At 42.6% G+C, this 23485-nt stretch overlaps 1 protein-coding gene across 4 annotated transcripts; it reads right to left on the bottom strand.

The window, feature by feature from the left end:
- Positions 1-1892: 1892 nt before the first annotated feature.
- Positions 1893-11117, bottom strand: LOC142042317 (carboxymethylenebutenolidase homolog). 4 transcript variants are annotated; one of them, XM_075052113.1, is made up of 7 exons: positions 10894-11117; positions 7235-7448; positions 6490-6597; positions 4839-4856; positions 4457-4599; positions 3951-4042; positions 1893-2277 (listed from the first exon to the last, which is right to left on the bottom strand). In XM_075052113.1, exons 2-7 carry the CDS (start codon positions 7438-7440, stop codon positions 2098-2100), a joined length of 747 nt encoding a protein of 248 aa, XP_074908214.1. In that variant the 5' UTR covers positions 7441-7448; positions 10894-11117; the 3' UTR covers positions 1893-2097. The 4 variants fall into 4 exon arrangements, with proteins under 4 accessions (XP_074908214.1, XP_074908216.1, XP_074908215.1 ...); XM_075052115.1 differs by having other exon boundaries at positions 4544-4599; XM_075052114.1 differs by lacking the exon at positions 4839-4856.
- Between the last annotated feature and the right edge of the window lie 12368 nt (positions 11118-23485).

Here is a 23485-nt window from a genome sequence, read left to right as displayed (position 1 = left end):
TTTTTCCTAATATCCAACCTAAACCTCCCCTGGTGCAACTTGAGCCCGTTTCTTCTTGTCCCATTGCTTGTTATTTGGGAGAAGAGACCGACCCCACCTCACTACACCCTCCTTTCAGGTAGTTGCAGAGAGTGATCAGGTCTCCCCTCAGCCTCCTTTTCTCCAGACTGAACAACCCCAGTTCCCTCAGCCGCTCCTCATAAGTCTTGTGCTCCAGACCCCTCACCAGCTTTGTTGCCCTTCTCCGGACACGCTCCAGCCCCTCCATGTCTTTCCTGCACTGAGGGGCCCAAAACCAACCACGGTACTCGAGGTGTCACCTCACCAGTGCCCAGTACAGGGGGACGATCCCTGCCCTGCTCCTGCTGGCCACGCTGTTCCTGACACAAGCCAGGATGCCGTTGGCCGCCTTGGCCACCTGGGCACACTGCTGGCTCATATTCAGCCGGCTGTCGAACAGCACTTCTCCAGGTCTGCCCAGTACCGCCTGAAACCTGGTCTAGAGTCCCAAAGCATATCCAGGGAGGTACTTAAAAACCACACACACGTTATTTTTCTTTTATCCTTCTGTCGCGGTGTTGGAGGAAATTTATTTCAGCAGGTCGGCGCTTGGTTGCGGAGCCACCGTGGCCAGCTTGGCAGAAGCGTGGCACCCCAGCGAGAAGGTCAGCCATGGGAGATACCCCTGTGCTCACAACAGGACAGCTCTCTTGGCTGTAACACAACGCTTACAGTTTCAAGTTTCATTCTCTCTAACTACGAGCATCCTCCATCAACATGTCTATAGCCATACCTTCATTGATACAGCCGCCCAAAAGGCAAAGACAGATGTGCTGATGTCCAGGCAGGTGCTGACCGGCGGGCCAGATTGCTGAGCATCATGCAGTTTCTCCGGCGCCTCTGATTTCGTGACACCTCTCCTCACAGCAGTATTGTTTAACATACTCTGTCTGTTGAGGCACGTGGACAACCCTGACCCTATAGTGACTCCGATAGGATAGCAATGTGTGAAACTGCCAAACATTCCTGCTGGCAAAGGGAAAGTAATATCCATGCAGAGAGCTAGGCTTGATTTATGGGTACATTGACAGGGTAAGAAACTGAGAGTTGCTGTAGAAAATAAAAAGGGACGCGGGTCCCTTAGAGGATTTCTGAGTAAACACAAGTTGCCAAGTCATTACCAAGGCAATGAAATAAAAAAAATACAAAAAAAAAAAAAGGTCAGCAGGTCAACAAAACTGGGGCCAGTGCTGTAAGAGTAAACAGGGATGTTTATTGTTGTTTATACGTTGTGTGCTTGGGAGGAGATAAGGGGGATATAGGGGAAGAACTTGAGAGAGGAACAAGGGGTATAACGTAAAGCAAACAATATTATCAGGACTGAGCGTGGGTACCTGTTTGTCAGCCCTGTGTCTGATCACCACAGTTTGGACCAGGACAATAAACCCACTGTTTCCACAGCATTCGTGCCTGGGTTACTTCTGCAGCCAGAAGGGACTGGTTACGTTTTTCCCTGATGTTGATGAAGGAATACTAGAAGTGCCCTCCTTACCATTGCCAAGGGAATACCTGGAGGTTGCCACCTAATGACATCATTCCTTCCTAACTCCTTAACATAGCCAAGTGTTTGTTTCACACCTGGGAAATTCTTCTCAGTACAGCAGTATATCTGAGACAAATGCCCTGTAGTTAATAAAAAAAAAGTCTGTATGTAAAACCAGGGTATTTCCATGTTAACACCTATGACCACCAATCATCATACCAAAACAAAACATGAAGCTACTCAGGTAAAGTCACGATGAAGTCATGCTCGCTAGCAAAGACAAATGGATAAACAGTATCGTTACTATTGATGTCATAATGCAGAAAAATGAAGCAAATACAAAGCAAGATAAATTCAAGCAACTTTTTAATGCCTAATTGTCCTTTAGTCCAGCTTTGATGTCACAATCGTGTAAAAAATAATTAAGAACTTTAAATTAAAATGTTCCTCTTTCTGTTCGTGACAGTTTTCAAAACCAGATGGTTCTCCCTTGACTGTTTTCTTCTCTCGAATCAAACACTGATATTGAAGCCTAGTATTACTTTATGCTTTTGTCAAATAAACATTTTGAGCCAATCAATCATATCCTTTCTAGCTTCTTCAATATAAGGTTTATCATCAGGTTTCATATCTTCTGGCTTCAATTGTGCAAACCCATGAACTTGTCCAGGATAAACTTTAATTTTATATGCAACTTTACAGTACTGTTTCAACTTCTCCTCCAATAAGGTGATCTGTAAAAGAAAGAGTTTTTCCATTATGTTATGGTTTTTTTCTATTACATTTGCCAAACTTGCTCTTTCTCCTATCTCTACACCTTTGTCTTTTCTCCACTGTCACACTTGAAGCAGGTTCTGTGGCTCAAGAGATGAGAAAACCCCTCTTTGGAATATAAGACTGAAACATTTTCTAAAAGTATGGGTGAGTCTAAGAACCTCAACAGTTACTGCAAAGATGGTTTGGTAAATCTTATTGCCGTAAAGGAACAAGTCCATTTCTATTCAGAGATGTAGGCTTGTAGCCTAATTTTAAGCTCTGATCTTGAGATAACATATTCCATAAACCTCAGTGACTCTCAGTCCAAAATATTTTGATAGGCTTAATAACACAGTTTAAGAAAACAGAGGGGTTTTTCCTAGTTTACTGTATAACAAAAAGACACTGCTCCTGCACAATCTTTTGGTGATAAGTACACACATGCTTGCACCCAGAGAGTACTAACCATATGATTATATACAAGTGTAGACACATTTTTGTGCACATTTCCATTAAAAGGTCAGAAAATAGGAGGATGAACACTTATTTTGCCCCTGCAAGCTCAATTCTACCCATTGTGCAGATTAGAGTCAGTATTGTAATTTATTTCATGTTCACTTCCCTCGCCCCCCCCCCCCCCCCGAGCTCTTTATTGCTCAGTGCAGAAAACAATGTATTTGAGGATTTGGGGTTTTTTTAATGCAAGAATTTTTCTTACACAGTCTAAACAGCTTAGAAAGAAAGCTTCAGAACAAAAAGGTATAGTTTCAGTGTGTAACACGTGATGGAAAAAAAATGTATTTATGAAAATTGTGCTCCTGGGAAAAAGATACTTTCACCATAAAAAGGGGACAGGGAGTGAAGGATTTGTTTTCCTGTGCAGAGGAGACACATATTTGAGGTGCAGATCAACATACTGAATTACAGTTCAAAGTAAATACCATCTGGCTTCTGCATTCCCAGAGTATGCTGCCAGTTCCCCAGTTAGACCCTACTCCTTCACAACCAACTATGCTAGAGGTGGTATGCTATCCTTGTCACTGAAGAGAAAGAATTTATGCACAGAAGAGGGCACCAGTTTCCTACCCATATATTTATCCAACCTCTCAGATACACTTACAACAGGGGTTATATCAGAACGTAGCTGGCAGCCAGGAGTCAAAAGAGTGTCCACGAGTTGTCATCATCTTAGTTAAAATTCACGCCCACCCTTCTGACACAGTTAATTTTGTCATCTCGTACCAAAATCAATTAGTCATTGGTCCACATATTCAGAAAGTTCAGTTACTAAGCTGAAATTACTTTTTTTCCATTCAGTGTCCAAATTCAATGGTTTAACTACCTGTTTTCTCATTCATAGCATTAGTATCCCAGTTTTTGAGATGTTTGACTCATACCAGTTGGATGTCCCTGCCCAGTTTCACACTCTGCTTGTCCAGCCACTCAGAGACCAACAACTGCTCTTTACTGCATTTCTCACCTCAAAAAAGAAGCTTTGAATAACCTAAGCAAGGTATGGGAGAAATTGAAATATAAGCAAAACAATCCAGCCTGTCTGATTTTTCTTATCTGAAAATGGTTTCTAACAAGCTAGGATTTCTGTGTGGGATGAAAGAACTATGGGAAAAGAATTTCCAATAAAACAGCTTACCTGGTTGTAAGAAATAGTGTGGTCTTTCTCACCAAAAATGAAAAATGTGGGATTTAGTAAATTGTATCTTTCTTCAGAGTCCCTAATTATTCCTACAATGTTTTTGAGAAACAGTCTGTTAGTGAGGTTAACGTTCTTGCAAGATAAATGGCAAATTAAAAGACAAAATTTCTATTTAGGTTTACTTATTATGTGCATTTTTTAGATCAGGACAGTTTCTATTTGGATGGAGGAAAAAAGCATTTGGAAAATATATTTCCCCACTCTCCAAGCACTAAAAAAAAAGATTAGAAAATTACTGTGCAAAAGGAAGCAATTTTTTTTCTGGTTCACAGCATTCTTAAATGTTTATACCAATATAGCATATTGCTGAAATAACCATAATTAAAATCTGCAACTCACCTTTGAGTCGAACATTTACAGAAATTCTTACAAAGCAATAACTAGAGTTACAAACTATGCGTAGTCATGTGAGCCCATGTAAGTTTTCATGTGTTCTACACTACCATAGAGGGACACCCCAGCGGTTAATTGAGGATTTTTCAGCATCAAGTGATGTACTGCCATTCCACCCCAGGAAAACCCAACGATACCAATCTTCTTTGCACCGCATTGTTCCTTTAGATACTTCAAGACAACATCAGCTTCCCTAAGACATATAAACAAAAGTAAACTAAGGAATCTATTGCAGGATCAATACTTGACAATTTAAGTAGTAAATTAAAAGAGAAACATGAATTTTTCTGCATTTGCACCCCCAATCATTTAAAACAGAGAATACTTAAAAAACACATTTCAGCCCAGAGCAGTGACTTCTATTCTTAAATGGGAGTTAAGAACCCTGGTCCTAGTTTAGGGAAGTACAGGTGTGGGTACTTAAATACTTACCTGAAGAGTGACCTGCTCCTTTGTTTTCAAAAGAAGCAAATTTTTAATTGAATCACTTTGTCTAGGACAGGACAACTAAAGACAAGACATATCTGCAAGTAGAACAACATCTTGCATTATGGATTGTAGGAATAGATAAGCTTCACTGTGCTATCTCTCCAGAGTCTACCTATTTAGATAAAGATTTATCTTGAGTATGTCATTCCTGTTGCATGAGTTAATATTAAAATATCCTACCAAGCCCACATGCAATAATACTATACTAGTAGCAATTACTCAAAATTAAACCATCAGTAACTATAATGTTTAAAAAAACAGGTATTGTATGAGGTATAATGCAAAAAATATGCAAATTGGTTTTAATGTAGGCCAGAGCAGGTAATTTTTTTTTTAATTGCTAAGTCCTTAGGTCTCAATAGTTTTATCTTTTTTATTATCTACCAAGTTTTAAATTAATTTTAAATGCAGACTGCACATACTAATAACTATATTTTGAAATATTATGCACATTAGTAAGGTCGTCACAGTTTTGCTTAGGCTGACAAAAAAGCAGTACAAGAGTGGCACAATCAGGAGATTGCGTCCTAGGTCTGTAGCGTGTGTGCTGTGAATGGATGAGCTCTCTCAGATTTGATTTGTTTGGAAGGGTACTAAGTCATGGGTGTGTTTCATTCTTTGTGTTCTGAAAGAGCGACGGATCTGACCTTGAGGGCAGCTACAAGCCAACCCCCAAAAGACAGCACAGGCATGTCCTTGAGCGCTTAATTGTTTAAGACCGTGCCCACATATCTGCTCACTCTTTGGAGTAGGATTTTTTACAGGTGTGTTAGTCATTTGTCTTTTCAAAAAATTCAGTCACAGCTTCTGCAACTATATGGTCAAAAGCTTTGCTGAGAGATGTTGAAGTTAGCCTGTGACCACTGGGATCTCTTGAAAGGTTCAGAAGAATATTTGTGGCTTACAAGATGATAGCTGAGTAATAGGGTATCACTGCCTCACTATCATCTTCTGAAGTTTTAGGCTGTGGTGATAGATGCTGAAGAAACAGTAATGCCTCCCATAATTCAGGGAAGCCTTGTTACAGGCACTGCTGGGCTCTACAGATAGTGGGCCCTCTATTTCACATTGAGAAAAACAGTATTGTTGATCAGATATATCTTAGGTTTTGGGCAGTCTTGCAAAGCTTGATCTGGTGCTGCTCAGGAGAATATCATCTGCACCTATCATTATCTACAAGGCAGAAAGCAAGATGGGCAAGTGACACCTGGCAGATAACATGAGCAGTTGTGGAGGAGTTTTCCTCCTTATCTTGAGGAACTGGAGGCAGAGTCAGCACTTGTGGGTGAAAGTGCTGAGTATTTCATAGCCTGCGAAACACTGGCTATGAGCCTCTGCAGTCAGTATGATATAGTTAGAAAAGGGGCCAGGAAAACAAGATGGGGACAATAACCAGAGGGCTGGATGGAGCAGATGGTCCTTTCCAAATCCCAGCCAAGATAGTGCCCAGAACCACAGCAGAACCTCCCAGAATAAGCAATTGTGTGTGTGCAGGCAGCTTTCCCTGCTGTGAGATGCCACCTTTAACATTTCATATAAATTCCTCTCGTTTGTTAGATGCTCTTTAAAGTTCAAGTACAAATATGCATCTTACTTGTCTACTTTCATAGGATCATGATCTTTCATCCAGTCAGCAAAGTCAGCCCAGTGATCAGTAGTTTTCCAGGGGTCTGTTCCCTTGAAGAAGTCTGGGCAGATAGTTCTGTGTGAGACATGGAATCAAGTCAACTTTCACATCCAGGTGGGGTGAATCTGTGAATGTCTAAATGGCTCCTAATGATTTGTCTACTCCAGAGTACACATCTACATGGTTACTACCTGAATCATATTCTACTTATCCTGTTCTGGCAGTCAGCAGAGCTAAAAGTGTATGTCTTTCTATGAAAAAAAAAAAAAATACAACCCACAAATAAACTCTCATTATTTCCTTAGACATACTTAGTACAAAAGTAAAGGGATTAAGCAGCCCTCCTGATTCTATATAAACACATATATATGTCTTTGCTAGTAAAAGCAAGGTTTGGTTCTGAAAAGCTTATACAACTTAAGATACATACCAACATTTATCTTTTAATCACCCACGCTGCCACGTAAGCACAAACACTGGCACTTTGTGACTCTCCTTGTGGCCTTGTGCTCAGGTAGCCATTTTTCATGGGTCAATTTTAGTGGCTTTGATGGCCTCATGGACACATTTTGTCCCTTTGCATTTTTACTTGCTTAGACCGAAATGGTATAGTTGCCCTATGTGTATGGGAAACACCATACACCGTGCTTAGCTTTGGGCCTGGTGATCTATCAATGCATTTAAGAGGAAGATAGGAAAGACAGTCGCTTACATGTATCCATGACCTGCAATCAAATCGACTATGTATCTAATGTCTGGGAACAGCCATCCAAATATATCATGAATCACAATCACAGCTTTGTCTGTGAAAAAAGATGGTCTACAAACATATGCATTGATGTGCTCAATTTGTACTTCATGTCCAAGGCATCCATAAGGAGATCTTTCTCCAGTACCATATAGAAAAGGATCAGCCATTTGGAAACCTAAAAAAAAAAAGAAAAAAAAAAGAGAGCAAGAAAGTCAACACAATTTGTTAACACAAATTATTAAGGGCAAATAAAGGCAAATACAATATGCAGAAAGTAGTTTGATAACTTCTGTAAGTAACATTGACATCCTTGTCTGAAAGGAGAAAGTAGAAAAAAAGCAAAAGCAATGTTCCAGTGCCAAATGTCTCTTAGTCCGTTATGTGTCACTAAGCCGAGAATGAAGAGAAATACCAAATGCAAAGTTATAAAATTACAGACGACCTGCACATGTAGGTCCTGACTCTCACATTTGTTTTGCTCCCGTGCCACTCTGTCAGCATTGGTGTGAAGCAGTATGGCTTAAAGATGTCACTCTCTCCCCAGGTGTGGGGCCATTATGCGTGTCTTCATGGGGAATCCCGTGCTGGTTTCTCTGAATTACATGATGGGTGAGGACCACAGCACTCAACTGCTACAGAAAAGTAGTGTTCAGTGCTTCTCTCAGTGCTGGCGCCTGCGAACTAACCTGCGATTTCAGTAGCAGCACAACAGCTGTTCTGGGAGCCCAGGTATTGGGCACAATCAGTGAAGGACTGCAGTACAGATTTGTAAATTAAGATTCCAATGCCTTGGGCCCTTATGCCCTGGAAAGGGATTGCAAGAAAACAAGCAGATATGCAAATCTCATTCAAAATATGTGAGAGTATTTGGGTTTGTCCCATCCCCAAAAATAGCAATTATAGACAACGTAGCTCCTCTAGGGAGATTGAAGTCAAAAGTTGTTCTGACTTCCTGTGTCAGGAGCTTGGAATGGACTCTGTGCAAAAAGTAGAACGTGATCCTGTAATTAAAAGTAGTGTTATAATGCATCTATACTAGGAATCCAATTAAGTCTGCAGGGGCAGTGTTAATAGTAGCATTTCCTTGTCATCTGCTGACTTTGAAACTGTCCTTGGGGATGCAGTACACACACCTGCGTATACATTATGACTGTCTCTGCTTCATCGTTTCTACATCAGACTATTACTTCTGTTTGAGTTGTAACACATACTTCAGAAAGCGGTTTAGTCATCATGGAAGAACAGCAAATTCTGGTAAAAATGTATACCTTCCTCAGCTCTCCATTAGCCACAGCAGTGGAGAACTGAGTAATGGGAAATCTCACTGGGGCAATATGGACACATTTGGAACCATGTTGCAGTCAGACTGAAGAACAGAGAGTCGATGCCGCAGAGACTCACCGCTTGCTTGTGCCTACACAGCACTTCCCAGCGTGCGTGATTAACACAGGCTCAATAACAGCATCCAAATTTTATATGCATTTAGACTGCCTTATACCCAAGATAATCAGCCTTCCCGATGTACAGCGCAGAGACACTGTTCTTCCTCATCCCAACCCTGGGGCTGCTGTCACCAGATCTGGCAGGGCCAGCACTGAGTTTGAGCAAATATGCTTGGTTAAAACCATAACCCCTGGCTGGTAGAGTGGGGTGTAGAGATACAGGAACTGGGTGAATGTAGCTTTACTGCTAGAATCACGCTGCTTCAGAAATAGCCATGAGGTGGATGATCTCACATCGTTAGTAATCCCCTGTGCGAATAACTGAGAGCTGATTACATTTGTTAATTGTTCTCCCACCTTTCTCAACATCTGAATGTCAGGGTTGGTACTAGGAAGCATAAAGTAGCCTGATCTTCAGGACTAAAACCTCCGTTGCTTTGCCATCGTATGAAAGTGGAAGTTGTAACACACATGGGAGAGTATCTCTTAGTTTAAGCTCCCCAAAATAGGCCTGAAAATGCTTGAGAGATGTCTGTTCATGCGAAAGTGCTCCCTACCTCTTTTTTTTTCGCCTAAGATGAATGAGCTTGTTGAAGTGCAAGAGACTGCCTGGAGAATTCACAGGCGCTCCCAAAGATAGCTAACACTACTGGCTTCTGAGATGGCAGCCACAATCTTACTCCACTAACGTCTTTTGTTCGGAAGGGCACAACCTATGGTGTCCCCTTCAAGGAAGCAGTGTTTAGGAGGCATTAAGTTTTGCAATAGTTGTGAAACAACCTACTCCTTATCTGTTGGTTGCTCCCCAGAAATCGTTTCTTTAGCCTATCTTGATTGACGCCTAGCCAGCTGGCTCTCCTCCAGGCACCAGGCTGCGGAGAACCTTAGTAATCGGCAGCCACACCTGAACTGCTTAGAAGTCTTTGATGGGATCCTGTTCAGTCAGAAGCTTTATTTGTTCCCACCCGCTTTGTCCCACGCAACACGGTGTGGCGAAGCAACAAGCCAGGATATTTCCTACCTGTCCTGTCTCACCTCATTCCCTCTTCCCACCAGTTTCAGCCATTACACTTTTCCTTTTCCTGCTTTCCCTGTGGCACGGTTCCAAGCAGGCAGCATCTTGCCTTTATGCCCCGCTCCTCATCACTAAGCTCCAGCACAGAGAAGATGCGGAGCCTGGTGGGAAGCTACGAACAGGGGAAAAACTGACTGCTGCGAACAGGGAAAAAAGACTCATATCTGTGAGTCTGCTGTTATCCTGCTGCTCGTTAAGAGAAGGCCTTCTTATAGCTTCTCCTCCTCACCAATGGTCCTGCTCTTCCTTGGGTATCTTGACACCACTCAGCTTTTGTGCAAGTAACATAAAAACTGAGGAGAATTATTTACTATTATCACAAGGCAAAGGTGGGCTCCCTTGGGTGGTCGGGCAGACGCAAACAACTACATTTTTAGGGAGCAACAAATCACATGGTTAAATCCTGCTGAATCTTAAGTTTTCAATAGGAAAAAACAAGCCCCTATTGGAAGGTGAGGCTGAAAATCTTTAAAAACAATCAGATAAAAACAGGGGCAAAGATAGTCCTAAGGATAATCCCCACTTCTCAGAAAGTGAGTGTGAGCACGTGATCTCAAAGTGTTGTGCTGTTTGGCAGGACCTTGAACTAGTGATGCCAAGATGTGACATCTCTGCCCTTTTCCTGGGTCCAGTGATAACATTTTAAATGTCAGCAGTAATTTATTTCAATTGTAAGTGCTCCAATGGATGAAACAAGGATAAGAATGGGAATTTATTACCATAAGGGAAAAAGAAATTATTATGGTCCTTTAATGTGGTCTTGCTACTGATGGACATAAAATGGTTACCAGTGTCTTCAGAACTGTTGCTGTGCCACAGCTTGCAGCAAGGACTCAAAATAAAATCCAGTCTTTCCCAAAGTTGGCACCCTTTATCTTCACCTTATCTACTCCCTAATGCTTGTCTTTGTGCATTTTTTTACTGAAACCAAAATAAAAGTCTCTCTCTAAAGGAGTGGATTTTGCTGAATGTTTCGTGCCTTTTCAAAGAGCTGCATCTAATTGCTTAGCAAATTCAGATTTCTCCCTTTCAGCACAGTTAAAAGTAGTTAGCCTTTCTCTGCTGCCAACTCAGCCTTTGTGGACCAGCTTGCCATCACATACCTGGAGTACAGGATCCTGTTTTATCCCAGCTCGCTGCTTCTGCTCAGTGAGATGCCAGCTAGATTCCTCCAAACACGAAAAGAAGAAAACCCGTTCTGCTGACAGCTTTGTTCCTGCTGCTGCCCATCCAGTTTCCAGGTGCTCTTCAACTCAGACTCAACTGCAGGCTTTGGGACTGGGAGGTGAGGAGGAGAGGCTTAGCACAGGAGTCATCCCAACCGGAACGGGTGGGGACAGATCATGCAGAGCGGCAGGGTGCAGCAGGCTCCATCCACATCAGTTGCCTCTTACTCTAACTTTTATTTATTTATTTTTTAAGGAGTTTAGAAAGCAAGATGCACACAAACACTATACTGCGCTCTTTTTTTTTTCCATCTCTCTAAATATGTGTAATTCCTAATAAAGCGGTATAGAGAAGTTGCAACGAGGCTGCTGAGTCTTATTATCAGCACACTTCAGTCTTCTGGGAAAATTTCCCTTCCAGACCGGTGCACTACAAAGCAAATGATGTGTGTGATGCAGCCATTTAAGACACTGCAGAATCTTTAGACCTCAGCATTTATAGCTGAGACATTTAGCATCAGTGGTGCATTTGCTGATGCATTGTTAAATTCAGAGATGCATTTTCTTACAGTATATTCATGCACTTTTATTGTCCATCATAAATTTCTTTAATGGAATTAGTGCTGAATTAAGATGAATCTGTCCTAGCAAACTTGCAGCATAAAAATATTATGGAATTCTCCCTAGCACACAGATTAAACACAGCCACACCCACAAGTATTCCCAACAAGTCCAAAAGTGTTCCAGGTTATTTTTGATTAGACTTGCTTTCAACAAGTTAGAAGCATTTGAGTCTGAGCTGGCTGTTATTGATGGTAGCTCGTTGAAATTTTCCATTTCTATTTCCATAACGGCCTTGTATGCAAGGAACATTAGTTTAGCCCTCAGGCTGATGTCTACTATAGCTTTAATTTTTTCTCTGTGTGTGCACGTGGTTTGTGTGTGTGCGCATGTTGGGGGGGGGAGGAATGAGAGAGACAAAAGAGCTCAAAGAAAATTACAATGCCATTTCAAGTCAAAGACCAATAAAGAAATTTTGATCCTAAACGTATATGACAAAGAAGTGCCACAGTCACTCTGTAGATCCTCAGCAGTACTCTGTGTGGTAGTGGCCACTGTGTAAGCTGAGGACTATGTAAAACAGGTGATGGTTGGAATCAATTCACCAAACTTCAGACATTTACAATGAGGATGTCTACATGTCAGCAAGGTGTCTACACTCCCATAGCTGTCATCGAGATTTAGGGTATGATTCACACTTTATGGGTGTCTTCTTTAAAACTAAATGGATAGTCCCCCTAGATGCCACCAACTGTGCTGATCACGGAGTTTAAAGGCAGCCTACCCACCTAGGGCAGGTGTACGTTGCTGTGCTGAGTGCATCATCACTCAGGCAAGGCGAGTCCCACCTCTGTGTGCTGCGGGAGCTACACGCAACTCAAAATTAAGGTTTATCATGACCAGACAGAGGGTGTTTGACCTGTCATACCTGTCAGTAGCTTTGCACAGCACAACTGTGTAAGAAACCATTAAAAAGATTGCTTGTGTTGCAAGGGAGGGAGTGGGGAGACTTGACTGAAAAGATCCGGTTTATACTTTGATATTAATGGCACCTTGCTTGAGCTTGTCTAACCCCACCTGGGTGGCCTTGCTGTACTCAGATCCACAAGGCTGAAGTACTACTGTCCTCCTAACGCCCAGAACTTGGGTCCGGCCAAGCTGCGGTCCCCTGTGGAGCAGACTGGGCCAGCAGAAGCAGACATCTGATCCCACGTGTGTCTCACGGCTGTAAATACTGTCTTCGTGCCCAGCATCTCTAATTGAGGGTGGTTGGGGGAAAGGAGACCAAAGGACTCGCTCTGCTGTAATGCAAGCCTTTGCCTGCACACTGTGATTATGTTTGACCTGCAAACCCTAAATCATTTAGATCTCCCATACTTGAAGAGACTGTCTCTTTCCCCATGAGATATAATCAGCTCTGTAATGGGCTCAGGATTATGGGGTTCATTGCACACATGCATTTCCTATAGTCTTAAGCAACTTATACATTTATTTTTTTAAGCCAGCTGTGAACATCTCTATTTCTAGGGTTTTCAAAAATGAAAAAAAAGGAAGAAGACGGACAAGGGTTGGAATGAACACAAGAGATTCACTTGTTCAAACACACAGTGGTCAAATTTCTCCTTTGCCTGAAACACACAGCTGGTTTTTGTTTGTTTTGTTGGTTGTTTTTTTTTTGCTGAAAGGTTTGCACCAATACTCCTCCCATTGCTCCCCCTGGTTTTATAGAAATTGGCGTGGAATAATACCCCAAAGTAAATCCTCATGGCTGTTGGCTGCATTTCTAGCTGTATGTTAACATAAGAAACAAGATCCTAGGACATGCAAGCCTGCTGTCCCCAGGCAAAATAGAAAGGTGTTCTCTCCCAGACAACTACTGATAGGTAAAAACCCAGAAAGGCAAGTACTCTGCTGGCATCTAGTGCAGAAATGAAAGAGTCCAACGGAGAGACCAATGGACAGGCTTAAACATGTCCCATTTACTGTCACCTGGTACGGTATTTGGAGTGCTGCTGGTAGCAACAGACTTGTCAGAAAGTTGACATCGTTACAAATGTTATATTTATGTTGTGAAAAACCTGTTAGAAGCGCCTGTGACGAGTGATGCTCTGCCTGCAGCCTAGAAGCTGCAGAGGAGGCAAGAGGGATGGCGAGGCTCCCCTCTCCTCTTGCGCGGGTCCTGCCGGCGATCGCAGCCTTGTTTCGGGGTCACCACGGCTGAGGGTTCCTCGTGAGGAACCGGTGGGGAGGGTCTCGGGAAGGGTTAGCGGAGAGGCACGGTGGGACGGGGTCCACACGGCTGAGCTCCGCGGGGCCGGCTGGAACGCCAGTGAGGGCTCTGTACCCAGCAGCTGCCCTGAGAGCAAGAGGCATCCTCCGGGACTCGGGTGGCTGCAGGAGGGGAGCGTAGCTCATCCCTCACACACAACTTCACTGGAAGGAGAGGGCTCAATTAGCAGGCTTGTAATTTGGAGCTGGGTTTGCGGCTTTTGTTTCTGTATGTTATTCCGGTTCCTTTCCCTTCATCCAGTAAAAAGCTGCCTACCTAAACTTATATACTGAGTCATCACCTAGGAGTGAAGAAATATAATTTTAACAAATCTGATTTCTTTTTCCAGGTTTCTGCCTTCGGTCTCTAGTCAGTGTTTGAATAAGATCCTTGGAAATCGAGCCAGCTCTTGTTATTGCCTGTGAAGGCTCGGCGGGAGGTTTACATGTACCAATACCTTCACTGCCATCAGTGGAAAACTAGTCTCACACTTACAATTTTGTTCTCTACCATTTACCTAGCGTTGTACTCTGGAGTATGTGGCTGCCTTTGCCTGGAGCATTAAAAGAAATCTCCAGGAATCCTCTGATTTGGTTAGCAGTGAGCCATATCCCCGCTCTTTCCCATGCTTCCACACCGTGTGTCTAAGAAGAAAGGCTCCGCAGCCTGTCCTGTGTGGGAGTGACCTTATCTGCTTCATCTGGTGCAGCGCTGGCAGGCATGGCCGCGTTCCCTGCACCCCGCAGAGCGCCCGCCGCTCCTCACAGGGCACCGGGACCCGCGCCAGGGCGATCGCTGCTTCTTTGCACCTCTCGACATGCTCCCACTCCCCTGTGCTTTTATTTGCTGCTGAAAAATAACAGACCGAATCTGGCATCGCCTCTCCCCTTTGGCCATCCCCCCTTTCCCTGACTTTCCACTCCTTCACTGCTCTCCCATCTTTCTGTCCTTTGCATTCCATCTCTGTAAGTTATTTGAAGCTGCCGGTGTCAATTGGTTTCTGGTTGTCCCTTTTAATGTCCTTCTGAGTGTCCCGTTTTTCTTTTGGGTGGGCTAGGGTCAGCTCTCAGACCATACACCTCCTTTTCTCCCTCAAATCAAAAGTATGGCTCTGACCGCAGGGACAGAAGGATGACCCGCAAAAAAAATGTTCTCAACACGTATGTTGCTAATTTGCTTGTTGGCATGTAGAACTGGTGGACCCAACAGCTTCTGGGTTTCTGGTTTGGATTAATTTTTACCTAAAATACATTGTAAATGTTTAGTCTCAAATTTCCTATTTTTTGCTGAAAGAGCATGTGGGATTTCAGAGGGTGTGTTTTGTGAACTTTATAGAAAAAGGGTGGAGTATAACTTTAATTATGCTAAAGCAATAACAGGAAAACTATTTTAATATTGTGGATGACATGCAAAGAGGCGTATTAAAATTACCTAACACTCTCCAGGTGTTTCTAGGTTATTCAGTAGCTCGTCACTGTATTGAAAAACACTTCTATCGGAATTTCAGTACACAATTCCAAATATTACAACTAATAATGAATATTAATAGCAAGATATAGGGAAAATAATAAATTTTGGAGCAATGTCTCAAAAACAGGTACCCAAGATCAGAGGTAGCATCATTGTTGCACTGCACACTATAAATAGAGACATGAGCAAGACAATAGAATTAACATTACATGGATAATTGCATGGATTAAGGGCTTATTTCCTTATCTAAAAACTTGAACATCTATTTTTCACATGACTTAAGAACATGTCTAATTTTTTTTCTTCCCAGATATTTTGTCTTCTTCTCTAAAACTACAAAGATTTGGAATTCAGAAATGACTAAAAAGTATTTTCCATTCAGTTATCCACCTTCAGACTATTACCTTCAAGGATGAATTCATTCCACATATTTAGTCATTCAAAGCTCAGTTTTTTATGCAGAATTTTCCCCATGAAGTGTTGATTTAAAAATACATATATTTGGTCTGTTTTGTGCCAGGGCACAAGTCCTTTTTTTCTTTTTCTTTTTTTTCCCCCCCCTTTTCTTGGTATGAGTTGTCTCCTTAAACAAAATTCATCTAATGCTCATTTTTTATTTCAGGAACTTTCTGGGATTAATCAGCTGGAAGGGGGTCATTTTGTTTTCTTGGAATTGAGGCTGTATTTGCACTAAGATATAAACACAGTTTCATTCTTCAGCACAAGTAAGTTGCCTTGGACAAAAAGCTGCATCTTGTGCCAGTAGAATTTACCCCGCTTTTCAGAAGAGGCAACTTTCATGAGTAGAAATCTGGCTACTCCTCTGTAAACTCCCAGTGTGCACTTGAACAGTTTGATTTGGCTGAGATTTTCCAACAGATCCTTTTTAAAGCCAAGAGCACCCCAAAATTTCCTCTTACATATGATCCCACATAAGCTATACATCTCCTAGACGAACATGTAAGGGTTTTTTCCTAACTGGAAGAAGGCAAAATGCTTGTTTGCTACTGTCACTGATCAATCAACAATTCTGGCAAAAATTACTACACTAAATCAGTGTTTTAAACTCCAAAATTTTAAACAGAGTGACAGAAAAAAAAACCCCTTCTTCCCATGTTTGCTCGACTTTCAAAGTCCTGTTTTGCAAACGTGTCTATGCGTTGCTAATCTTGGACTGGATCCAGGCAGTTTTGGACTGTATCCCACAAAGCAATACAGACACCCAAGTGCAACATCAAAGCAGCAAGTTTAAGGGAAGTAAATATAAGAGGTCCTAATTACATTACAAAGTAATTACCACACATAAATCAGTTCAGAGCAATCAAGGTACTTTACTGAATACATTTGCAGAGAGCACCTGTTCTTACCCTTTTTTCTGAAGCGAAATAATGAACTTTGGCCTAGCAGAAAGAAATTACATTTCAGTGTAATCCTGCAAATTGTCGAGTCTGTGCTGGAGGTGAGCGTACCTACCCTACAGTCCGTGCCAGCTTCACAAAATCAGTTTCTACGAATCCCTGGGCACACGCTGGTGTAAACACATAATGGAGGCTCTGGAGAGAAAGGGTCCGGGCAGGGAAGACCCCAGCCCACCCTGTGTGTCTCCTGTTCGGGACAGGCACGGGCAGACACACGGACAACGTCGTGCATTCCATGTGGAAGGGAACGCTTGGAATGGGGATCCCAGGGAGACCGCAGCCCCTGCCCACCCTGCCTGGTTCGGAGGGGACGTCTGCTGCGCAAGCCGTCGGGCATCACGATGTCGAAGGGGTTCTCTGCCCCTGCCCACCCGGGCAATTAAAACTTTTGCGAGGGCTATTGGAGCCGAAGCAACTGTGGCAACTAAGAGTGAACTCCCAAGCTCGCTCTTCCACGTGTCGTTTGTGAACTAGCGCGTTTCAAACGGGAGGTTTCGGCAAGGAGAAAGCACGAGCTCAAGCAGGACGCTTCAAGGCGTTATCAGATTTGTTCTTCAGGGCTGACGTGAGCACCTCCAGTCCTGACAATTTCCAGCGTCCTGCTTCCTCCTGGTCTGAAACAAATGGACCTCAGTTGCCTGACGGACCCATAGCAAGATCTTGGAGGGCTGACAAGTTATGGGCCGTGAGGCAAAAAGCTTACTTAGTCATCCACGAGGTTCAGTCGTTCACCTTATTCAGTCGTTCACAAGGTTCCTCTCTAAGGCACTTTGATTTTCCCCCTTTTTTTTCCCCAGGACGCTACAGAGATGATGGCCTGTCCGTACTGGTCCCAGCAGCTGCCGTAAGGCAGGCCCCTTCCAGAGCTGCAGCTCAGACCTCGGGCCAAGCTCACCTCTTCATTACAGCCTGTTCTCCTGGTTCAGGAGGAAAAAACAACCCAAACCTGAAACCCTTCCCCAGCAAGCTGGAACCAAATCCCCAGTCACCTGCCTCTCTTCAAAGAGACCAGCAGTCTGCACCACAACATATTAGCTTCCCCAGATCCGCCGGCTTGCTTGTAGGTTTGCTTGGGGAGCCGAGATCCATTTTTTTGGAGTGAAATCACTACTTGCTTCTACCAAGCCAGGCCCCAGTGGGTTTCCTTTCCTCTGTGTGCAAACCCTCTTGTAAGCCCAGATACAAGCAATGAACAAGTTCTCCAGGGTGTGGGTGACCTTCTGGCTTGTTATCTGCATAAAGAGGGAGAGGGGAAGAAGGGAAATTAGCCATCTTCTCCGCAGAAGGAATTTATAGTGTGCCATCTCTACCATCAGATACCCTTTCTCATGAGAAAGTGATAGATTGACATTAATGGAATAGCATTTGTCTGAATGTCCATACAAAAAATAAAACTTGGATATAAAGGAGATGATAGGAATAACGCTGTGGGAGGAAGTCTTGGATAGGCTGGTCCTGAAAGAAGGGCCCAGGATTTACTATTCAAGACATATGCCCTCAGTGTGGCCTTGAAGATTTACCATAAATATGCGAGGTCAGAGATCCATGTTCAAGCTACAGCTCCACCAGGCTCATTGGCGCGGAGATGGCCATACCCACACGGCTACTTCTTACCCTCTGTCTTCGCTGGGGAAACCTGCCTTTGTACAGCCACCCGTGTTTTCGTGTGAGCAGGAACCAGAAGCCTGATTCCTCTCATTCCGGTCAGATACCAGTATACTATTAGCTATTCCAACACTCCCTCTCCGGTTTTAAGCAGAAATCAGTGCCTGCTGCTCATCTCTTCCCCTGCAATTTCTTCACAAGTGGCACCAAAACTGAATTTTGATCACATGGATTTTTCTGATGGTACGTATTTATCCTAAAAAAAAATCACAGGCAGCTCATTTCAGCTCCTCAGAGTTAAAACCCATGGTTTAGCCGAGCACAACCGTTTCTGTATATTATGCAACTATCCCGATAAGTTCTTTCCTGTGAGAAAAGACATAAATGCCAGTATTTTCAAACTTAAAGCTCTGAGAGTTAAATGAATCCTCAGGGACAACTACATATTATGTGAGTTGAGAGCAAAGAGTGAGCATGGCATGACTCAGAAGAACAGCAATGAAACTGCACATTCCTCAGTGAACTTGTAAATTATGCAAATAGAAAGTCAGAAATTAAACAACAGACTCCTGCCTTGACATTTGTAATTAAGGCTCTTCATTACCACACAAGATGCTTTTATTATATAGGTTTGTTAAAAGGTCTGCTTTATGTTTTCTGCTTTGATGGGATAAAAAGGTTTTGCAGAGTTTGGGAAACAACTGGTCTCCCTAAATGCAAACTAGATTCTGCATGTTTCACCTGGGTACAGTTCAGAGTAATTTTTGATGTGTTTATGTTCATCTTTCAGGCAGCTGAACTATTGGCAGTCATGTTACTCACTCCTGGAAACCTCCCAGAGAATCTGCAGACTTCAAAGGCTGTTAGGAATTCTTCATATTCTTTAGATATGGTATCTTTTTGAGGAACTCTTCTTTCTGTGATCTCCCAAGAGCAGCTGAAAGCCAACAATTATAACCTCCTTGTCACACTTGTAGCCTTCTTGTCTCTTGTACTAAATGGCTCTCCATTTATCTTAAATACGAATTTTACAAAGAGGAAAATTTTGCTGAATTTGTTTTTTTCTGAAAACAAGAAATATATGGGGTTTTCCAGCTTGTTGTCGTCTGATTTAAAAAAAAAAAAATTAACATGACTGAGATGCTGAAGAAGCAGCCAAGCTCAAGCCAAGCTCAGAAGAGCCAAGCCAGTACAGGTCCTAATTCTACAAGTCCCAATTCTACGACACACACCACTTTCCCAAGGCCCCACTCACTTTATTCCCTGGGCTCCAGGAGGGACTTTGATTTGTCCATGGAGCACAACACTAAATACATATGGCAATTTTGTAAGTACAATGCATTTAGGATGGACATCCAGGCAAGTGAAAAACGTGCATCTTTCAGCTTCCAACTTTCCTTAAAATATGGTCTTATTAAATAACTGAAAATGAGTAGGCAAAGAATCTTATTGAGTGTCTGTGATTATATGTGCAGGACATTAGTAAATCCCTTTGAGAAATGAACAGAGATTAATATAGTAACTGGAATATAGCAGGTAGGGAAAGTTGAATCAGAAAATACAGGCTCTCGGAAGACTCTTCCTTCTGAAGTGGGGGTAAACTAGACACTCACTTCTAAGGCAGGGACTTTCCCAGGTGATCTCCTTTGAAAAGGACAGATTCCAAACAGGCTTGTTCTCAGGAGCTGAACGGGGATGCTGAGCTGAACTGTTTGGATACTCTTCAGACCCTCTGAGGACGAGGCTGTGAGAAAGAAACACCACGCACTGCCGTTTCTGTGTGTGTCATCATCCTTGTGAGATAACTCTTTCTTTAGCACCTTTAACCAGGCTGAGGCCCGGGCAGAGACCCATCTGACATCACGACTGCATTAAAAAATGAGTATAACAAAATGTTTAATTGAACCACAAAAAAGAGTCAAGAAAATGTCAATTTTGAGTACTAAATGTGTTTGATTTTCCATGTCAGTCACCCACCTGAAAATCTACGTCACTGAGCCAAGCATTTTTCTCTCCTCTTTAGACATCAAAAGCATTAAGTGGTTTCTTCACTGTATTCGTTGACCCCATGCTGAAGGCAGGACACAGAGCAAATACATTATTGCCATAGGGAAACATGCAAAAGCTGGCTTTCATGCCCAAATTCGCGGTGTGCAAGCTACAGTGAAGTGAATGTTAACTGCAGAAATCAGACAACCTCACAAAACAGAGGTCATCGACTCTGATCAACCTGTAATAACTCTGACCTTTAGACCATAGCTCACTTTTCCCTGGCCATCCTTTTTCCTGTTGCTGCAAATGTTTGAGAAACAGTAATGTCGAGTCATTAGAAATGTAAGTTCTTCAGTATTTCCCTCTAGTCAGTGCAGCAGAAGCAGGGGCAGTAACACAGGTGTCATTACAGAAAGTATTTGTAGGGAATATGTGGGTCATTCTGTACAACAGACACATTCTCTTTTTGGCAATGCTCACACTTTTAAATGAAGTAGAACTGAACCCTGTCCTGAGGAGTTCAATTTGATTTGGTCGGCAGTCCTAACCCATCATAACATCTGGAAGGGCAGAAGGTTTCTGGGAAAATAAGATTGCTCCTGCTGAATACTGAGGGTAATCCCTAACTGCTGTCATCTGCAAGGATATTTTCACAGATTTTTAAAGACATGAGAACCAACATGTCCTCAGCAGTCACTTGACAATGGTAACGTGTTTCACACCACACCCTCTATTACCAAGGAGAACAAGGAGGAGTACGAAAAAAAAAAAATCATTCTAATCTAGTGACACAAATATCTAACTATCAAAAAGGTTCACTTGAAGTTGATGGAAGCGTTTTAGGAAAAGAACCGTATGCCTCTGATGATAGTACAGTTATTAGGAATGGGATATTCTCGAAGATGAATACAGCCCTTTTTTTTCTTGTTTTGAACCCAGGAGTCCTTCACCGAGCAACAGCAGCCACAGAGCTCTGAATCCCAAGTGGACTAATAACAGCCATCAGCTCCACTCTCAGCGTGACAGCGGGATCCCAACCGAGTTGATAGGGCCTATGTTTGAATCAGAAAATCCACTGTAACCAATACATGTGGGAAGATCCCTGCTGCGTTTAAGCAATGTCGTTTGGTGATGCGCATTCTGCAGACATTGAGAAGAGCCGTGAAGTTCTGCAAATACTTTTTTTAATGTGTGGAAACGGGTATGTGTCAATCATGAAAATATTACCTAGCTTCCTGAAATCTAGGCATATAGAAACAGCCTTGATTTTGTTCTCAGTCAAACCTGTTAAACAGTGATTTCTCCTGTAATATCATTTCAGACTAGGTTTCTTATGCTCTAGCAAAACCTCACCTCTCACTGAAAATGCTAGTGGGCATGGTTTCTTTCTTGGGTAAAATGTTAATAATCCATAGAACAAACCCCAGTGCATAAACAAGCATCTCCTCAGAAATATTTTCTGAAATAAGCAGATCCAGAGCCTATGTCGTGGCTGTGTCTGATGGTGCCGAGCCATTATGCCCATCCCCAAATTTCCGTTCGGTGCAGTACTGCTACCCGTTTTATAGCACAGAGCAGGTGTGCAAAACTTGTCACAAGTCACATTTTCGTACAGGAAGCTTGATTCCTCAGGTAGCGACTACCGAAAGGAAACACAGCGGTCCGTACTGAGGCTTCAGAGTCAGGATTTAGCACCAGTGCCCCACCGTTGCATGGGCAGCACGTCTGAGGCGACTCCTGTCCGTCTCCGTGCCAGGAATCCGCTGGCACAGCAGCGACCTGCGGGTCAGGGGCAGCTTTGGGAGATGCCGTGGCAAACGGCCGGTCACCAGAAAACGCGTCCTCCTAAGGTCCTGCAGTGGGCAGGCGAGGTCCCGGGTGGCAGTGGCTTTCACCGAGTGGTTTTGTAGCCCGCAGACCTTTCTGCTTTCCGATCGCGCCAGGGTAATTTTTGGCAGACCGTCCTTTGCGCCACGTACCAGAGTGCCTGCTCTAACGGCTTCTCTCCTGCCGGGGAGGCTCTAGACCTCCCTAGCAGTGGTGCAGCGGTTATTTAGGAACCAGGTGCATGCTCACCCCAAATACTGCCTGGTTTTTTAAGATAAACTGGCGCCCATTTGGTTTTCCTTAAGATAATCCATTACGTTTTCCACATTTCTGTAACTTGCTGTTCATAACCAGCTGAACCATTTTTGCGGTGAGAGTCAGGCGGACAGCTGAGGAAAAGAACTAGGGCAGCACTGAAAAAAACGAACAACTGGTTAAGAAAATGAATGCGTTTTGAAATGTTCAGCTAAAGAAAGACTGAAAAGCACCAGCTTTTGCTGTTTGGCTTTTTCAATGCTCCGAACTTTGAAAATAACCCTAAAAATATAAGGGAATCATTTTTATGAAGTCATTTTAAAATGAGAGAAAACATGGAAATGTCATAGTACAAATGCTGGATAGTTTCGATTTGCAATATTTATTTTGTATTCTTTTAAGAGAGCTTTTGAAAAAAAAAGACAATAGATTTTCTAAGCAGTGAAACGTTACAAAACCAAAATGTTTTACCAAAATAAAACCATGTTCAAAATAATATTTTCCTTTTTCTGCTCCTCCCACCCACTCTAAATATGCCCTTCCTTTTGCCATAACCTTCGGTGATTTGGGGTCACATCTATGACTGTCCTTGATTTTCACCTGTAAAATTTCCATATTTCCCCTGCTATCCGAATAATAACTTATTTGGAGCATATATTGAGGTTTTTTTCCTAGTATGTTTGTTCAGTGCTTGTTGGCATTAATTCTTGACCTTGATGACAGTCAGAAGCTAATAACAATCTCCCAACAACCTCCGCTGTACCAAAAATGAAAAACTTAAGCTGTGGCTATTTCTCAGGCGAAGAACACCTAACATATTACCAAATAGACAAGGATTAATAACATGTTCACCAAAAACACCAGGAAGGCTGAAGGAGAGAGATTTAATTTAATTTAACTTACAATAAAATATCCAATTTTTTTCTTTTCTGTTTAAATTATAATGGCCTGCCTTCAACTCATGTTTACCGGTAAGCTGTTGCATAACCCAAACTGCAACAGCAAGTAAGAACAAAATTTTGGGATTAATTTTCTCTAAATGCTGATAAGATGGTATACATGTAATGTTTGTTAGGTAATTTAAATGGCTGAATAGATAGGTACAGGCAGGAATGAAATTATTTGCTGGCAA

This window comes from Buteo buteo, chromosome 20, assembly GCF_964188355.1.
Source record: "Buteo buteo chromosome 20, bButBut1.hap1.1, whole genome shotgun sequence".
Classification (NCBI taxonomy): domain Eukaryota; kingdom Metazoa; phylum Chordata; class Aves; order Accipitriformes; family Accipitridae; genus Buteo; species Buteo buteo.
The sequence above is the reverse complement of the archived record's forward strand: the minus strand, read 5'-3'. Positions and strand labels throughout refer to the sequence as shown.

Bases quoted from the DNA above. Each gene is read 5' to 3' on its own strand.
- LOC142042317 (XM_075052113.1), bottom strand. From the start codon at position 7,440: ATGGCTGATCCTTTTCTATATGGTACTGGAGAAAGATCTCCTTATGGA. The intron at 6,598-7,234 runs GTAAGCGACTGT...TGTCTCACACAG, and splicing joins ATTGCAGGTCATGGATACAT to AACTATCTGCCCAGACTTCT. The intron at 2,278-3,950 runs GTAAGCTGTTTT...TTTCTTTTACAG, and splicing joins ACACTATTTCTTACAACCAG to ATCACCTTATTGGAGGAGAA.